At 33.0% G+C, this 5,945-nt stretch overlaps 1 protein-coding gene across 1 annotated transcript in view; it reads right to left on the minus strand.

The window, feature by feature from the left end:
- The window catches only part of MYO16 (myosin XVI), an 871,975-nt gene that overhangs the window by 486,309 nt on the left and 379,721 nt on the right, over positions 1–5,945 (minus strand). The window contains exon 10 of the mRNA XM_069094125.1: positions 73–223. Coding sequence (XP_068950226.1) covers positions 73–223 — 151 coding nt within the window. The remainder of the gene's footprint in view (positions 1–72; positions 224–5,945) is intronic.

The following is a 5,945-nucleotide window of genomic DNA, read 5'->3' on the forward strand; positions in this document are numbered from 1 at the left end:
CTCTGTCTCTCTCTATAATTAAAAGCCTTTTGCAAGGCATCACTACTGGTCTTAGATAAGCAAACACAATACCTGTTCAAGCTTGGCTGGTACATTTGCTGTAATGTTTTCAGGGGTGTTGTCTTGAGACTGCTGCTTACTTAAGCCTTTTGCAGCATCTTTGAACATGGTGTCTTTTTCTAGTAAACTGTCTTGCTTGGCAATTGGTAACACCAGTGGACTGCTATAAGAAAGAATCAAGAAGGCAATTAGTCATCCTTTAATTTCTCCAACAAGCCCAAACATTTATGACTAATAACCTGTCTATATAACAATAAATCTATGCAGAAAAAATTGCTCTTCATATTCTAAAATAAGACATCAGCTGGAGAACTAAAGATTATTCCATTAAATTTGTTGCTATAGAAGTCAGCTATTGAAATTAACGGAATATTAATAGGAAATTCACATTTTCATTTTAGCTTTAAAAGTTAAACAGCCCAAAGGTAATATTCATGATTTTATATTTGACTGTGATAGGTACATAAATCAATAAACAATTTAAAAGTTGAATGACTAACTTGAGCTTGATTTTCAAATATGATAATATATTGCAACCACTTCAATAAAGGCAAGGTCATAAAATCCACTAAAAATAAAATGCATCTCTTGTAATATCTATTTCTATTATACTGAATAAATGGAATAATTTTGAATTTTTAAAAATATATTATGTGATAAAGGTCAGTGTTATAAATGTTGGTTGCAACGAAGTTCCATAATGGGAGTAAATGAAAACTGTAATAATTTCATTTTGACAATATTATAAATTGGATAGATTCTATTATTTTCATCCAGTTTCAACTCATACAGGAAACCTACTCATATTTCTTGGTGCTTCTAAAAGGCTTTATTTCCAGAATGTATTATTTTGCCATGTTTATTGTCCCAAGGAGAAATAAACACCACATAAAAGTCTAACATATAAGAGAACACTTTATTAATAATATATTTAGGAATTTATTTTTCTAAATTGTTGCCATATTAAATGACCCAATGGTAAGGCATACATAATTAATTAATGAACATAATTATTTTGCGTAGCCCAATACTTTTGTACTAGTCTTCTGATTAAAAATTGAAATGACTTCTCTTCAAAATATCTGAATATATCTGCCCTCAGATATTTACTAGTTGTGTGACCCTCTGAAAGTCACTTAACCTTGTTTGCCTCAGTCTCCTCATCTATACACATGACTGGAGAAGAAAACAGCAAATCACTCCAGCATTTTTGCCAAAACAATTCCAAAAAGGGGGTCACAAAGAGTCAGACATGACTAAAAATGACTAAACAACAACAAAACATATGTATATGTTTGTGTGTATTTGTTTATTCATAGGTGATATTAGAATTAATTTTGCTTTGTTATGAGGACTTTTTCTTTTTTTACAGTAGGAAGATAAATAAGTAGAAAAAGAATATTGATTTTTTGTTTATTAAAATAAATATAAATTATCTGATATCTATCAGAACATTTAAAATCTTACACGATTCTGTGAACATGTTATATTTTCTTTGTGATGCTGAAAAAATGAAGTAAGTTAATGAAAGATAATTTTTTCTAATGAAAAGAACATTGGAGACTGAGGTTCAGAATTCTAATTCTTGTTTTGCCATTTTGTTGTCTATTTGGGCAAATAACTTAAATTTTTTGGGTCTTAGTTTCTACCAGGATGACCTCTAAGTTCCCATAAAGATATAAGCCATAGCTCCTTAAGTTTTCTATTTTTTCATTATAGATATACATACATTTTCTTCCTTCTTTCTTTCCTTCCTTCATTCCATCCTTTCTTTCTTTTCTTTCTCTTCCTATTTTGTCCAAGTTGAAGATGCAATGGCCACTCATGTGGATGTTACATTGCTAATTGGTGCAGTTTCCTACCTGGACCATTTTACTTCTCCTTAGGCCATCTGGTGGCTCTCTTCTCCTGAGGCCTCACCATATTGGTTCTGGACATAGTGCAGATGCTACATCATTTTTCATCCTACTATGGATCAAAACTACTGAGATCAACTAATCTGCCAATTTCAGCTTCCCAGTAGCAGAAAATATAGGCATGCACATCAAACTTGGCTTAAATTTCAATATTAAGATCCAGAATCAAATTAATATATTCAATAAATGAGAAAATACATTATTAGTGGTAAAATTCAGCTACATTCAAAAATTTATTGAACATTCTGAGAGTTCATAAATTTCAAAAATATAGCAACTGTTTTTTTTGGGGGGGGATGGGGTGTTTTTTTCTTTTTTGCTTTTTGCTTTTCCTCAAACATCTTGTCAACACATAAAGCTAACAAATTAAGAGGCTGGAAATGATAATATTTGACAATAAGGAGGTTCACTACCTTGCTTTTTGTGAGTTTTTAAATGTATGGGACAAATACCCAGTTTGTGCTTTGTGATACTGTAATGGTAAGGCAATTTGAAGATCTTCCCTGTCCCTTAAAGGTCCTCAGAGCCCAACAAGAGAAGCTTGCTTAGGGGAGGTTTGTTTTTCAGTAAGACCCACACCTTTTGTTACTTTGTAATTAGGAAGTGGGTCAGGAAGGTTGTAACATTTTCTGATCCTGGAAAAGGCTGTATATATACCCTGAGTTGAGATTTTGCTCTGGGGCTCAGGGTTGTGTGATTTGGCCAGATGAGACTTGGGCAGACTTTGAGCCCTCTGGCTTTGAAAACCCAGATGTTGGTGTTTCTCTCTCTGGTAACTAACACTGTATGAATGTAATGGTCAGACAGATAAAAACCATGTCTGTTGGTTGACTGAATTGTTATTTTTTCTATCTGTATTTTTTTCTGCTTGTAATTTCTCTTTGTATTTTCTGAAGTTCAGGATGCTGACTTTTTCCCCTGAACTAAGTGCAGTGATATATATGTTTGATTTAAGTAAGATTGTTAACTCCTTTTGGGTTGCTTTCTTTTACAAAAGCAGATGAAAGAAGCTGCACAAGCAGCCATCATGGGTATGCGAGGGTGCTTGCTGTTACAGGGTGAATACACTATTGTAAATAGGTGAACTAGAGAATAAAAGACTTAGATCCTACTTTTCAGGAGTTTATAATCAGTTTTTTCAAATTGCAATATATTTAACCAACAAACCAAGTATATCTTAAAAAAAGAAATGAATAGACAATTTGAAATATTATATAATCAAGTGCTAATCTATGAAATACTACAAGTACTACAATAATTTCAGGGTTAGCTGTCATGCATTCAGACAAGTAGATTAGAATTTCCTCATAGTCTATGAAAGGAGATTAGCTATACTGAGCGATAGAAAGAAATATTTAATGGAGAAAGTGAAAAATTATAAGTCTTGATAGAAATAATATTTGGACGGGTGATAAGGAGATAAAATGAGGGCATTATAGAGTAAGAAAATAAGACATTAATGATTTGCATTAATAAGGTAATAAGTAACAATGTCAGTGTGTTCACAAACTATGCATTTTAGAAGGAGGATCAGAATAGATTATCAAAGAGTTTGACTAGGAGGAATTTAGATTTCATGTGGTCAAAAAAGTGGAATAATAATAATGATAAGAGATAGAATTTATAAATAGCACTTTGAGTTTTGATAAAAAGCATTTATATATGCCTAACACCAGTTTGTATTTTTTCTAAATAAAAAGATACTAGAAGGGTTAAAGTATGAAAAAGAGCCATAGCTCTGACAAAAATGAGAAGGAAAATGGGAATATATACCCTGGGGCATTAATTTTTCAAACTCTACTTGGGTTTTCTCTAAACATAGAAGTCATGGTATGCTAAGTAAATGTGTCAGTAAGTGCTAGGATTTTCTTCTGAAAAGGAAAGCAGAAATGCGATAAGACATAAGTAGCAAAAACAGCAATCCTTGCCCATCATGACTAAGATGATTGTACAGAAATAGAATGTCAGAAAAATGAAAGGGTAAAATGAAAAGAAAATAAATGTGGACTTACATGACACACACAGTAGGGTTAGTTGCAGGGAGGTTAAATCAATGGGGTGACAAAGCAGTTCTGACTTCTAATCCTCAAGTGAATACTCTCTCACTTATTTACTGAAAGGAATTCAATTAGCCTTTGGTGCCTTTCTTCAATTGAAAAAAAACAAAAAAAATAACAAAACATGTTCAGAATAGCTGGCAGAGTGAGATTCCAGAATTACTGAAAAATTGTTTGTGACAGAGAGCTTTGAATTGAAATTTATATGGAAATAATAAGAAGTGGGAAAAAGAAATTGCATTTTTTAAAATGAATACCAATTTAAATGTATAAACTGGTAATCAAATATTAAATCTGGAAAAAAATATTTTCATAATCTTAAAAAAAATCCAAGCATCTCTTCAAGTACCACCAGTAGTCACAAATAACCTTTAAAACATATTTGGGCTTGTTAACTAATTCAAGACAAAGCCAAAGTGCAGGAGGCATACATATTGCTCTGGAAAGCACATGATATAGGACTGTTATACAGCCAACCTAAAGAAAATCCACTAGTAAGTAAACACAGGTCCAGAGAAAGGTCAAGGTCCTACAAAGACACAATCTGTCACAACCAGCAATAGCTTGGAATTTACTGCATTTCCTAGGAAATAAAGATATGATTTAGGAAGAGTCATTAGGTTCATAGAAGGGCATGTCCACTACTTCAAAAGGTTATAGGGTTATAGGTTCAGAGCTAGAAGAGATTATAGGGGTCATTGAGTTTAACTCCCCACCCCCATTTCATAGATGAAAAAACTGAGGCTTTCAGAAACAAAGTGGTTTGCCACAGGTAGCAAGAGACAAAGATTAGATACCCTGAATTCAAGCTAGCACATGTTCTACTGAATTGCATTTATGGAATAAAGTGGCACCAAGATGGGAAAAAGTTGAAAATTGCAGATGGACATTTTAATGAATATGATCCAGGTCTGAATCCATATGATATGGATTCTGGTCCTCAAGTAAGTATCAATAGTCATAGGGAAAATATAAAATTGTATACATTAGGCCTTTTTATTTCCGTGAAAGAGTCTGGGTAGGACACAAACCTATTGTTAGAAATAAGTCTCCAATATTTAATATGGTCCCTCTGTCTTCAATTAATGTATGGATTACTTATGAAAGGAAATAAATCTCTAGAATAATAATCTGTTATTCTATTGTTAAGAAAATCTCTCAACTATAATTCATAAATTCTCATTTAGATGTGGGTCAACAATAATACCACAACTATTTAGAAGAAGAAGCTGTGATTCAGTAATTTTGTGCATGGAAATATATACCTAGACTACCATGGACAGAAAAGATCTTCTGTTTGAAACAGGGTAGGTAGGAAAGGAAACAAATACAGAGGAATTTTTTTCTTGAATGATAATCCAGCTATGGAGACCCCAAGAAAGTAAAGAGAACAGGGAATTGTGAGGGCCCTCTATTACAGCACGACACTTCCTGGGTAACACAGGATGACACTCAATAAACCTGACAAAAGTGGCTCGTTGAAAAGTAAGCAGAAAAATAAGAGATAGACACAGTAGGCCAGTGGCACCTATTGATATGGAGCTGTAGGAATCCTTTGGGATAGGATGGAACTCAGATAATAAAGTTTACATAATGTAAGAGGGGATGTGATGGTATCTTGTTTTGTTCCCACAAAAGTTATTGGGAGATGATCAATAGCTGGGGGGAAGCTCATTCATCTTATTTTATTAAGAAAATGGCCATCCTGGCTCCAAGTAGACTAGAAAGGGGTTAAACTGGAAAAATCAGGTTAAGCCTGAGGGGTCATGGCCCAATCATAAGTATCCTCACTACCATGCCTATGTAATCTGCATATATAGAGGGAATGTATAATACATAGAGGGAAATAAATGAGGAATTTGAGAAATTTATATATATATATATATATATATATATATATATATACACAGAG

This window comes from Petaurus breviceps, unplaced genomic scaffold (assembly GCF_028583685.1).
Source record: "Petaurus breviceps papuanus isolate PSGF00001 unplaced genomic scaffold, PetGlider_PUasm1.0 214, whole genome shotgun sequence".
Classification (NCBI taxonomy): Eukaryota; Metazoa; Chordata; class Mammalia; order Diprotodontia; family Petauridae; genus Petaurus; species Petaurus breviceps.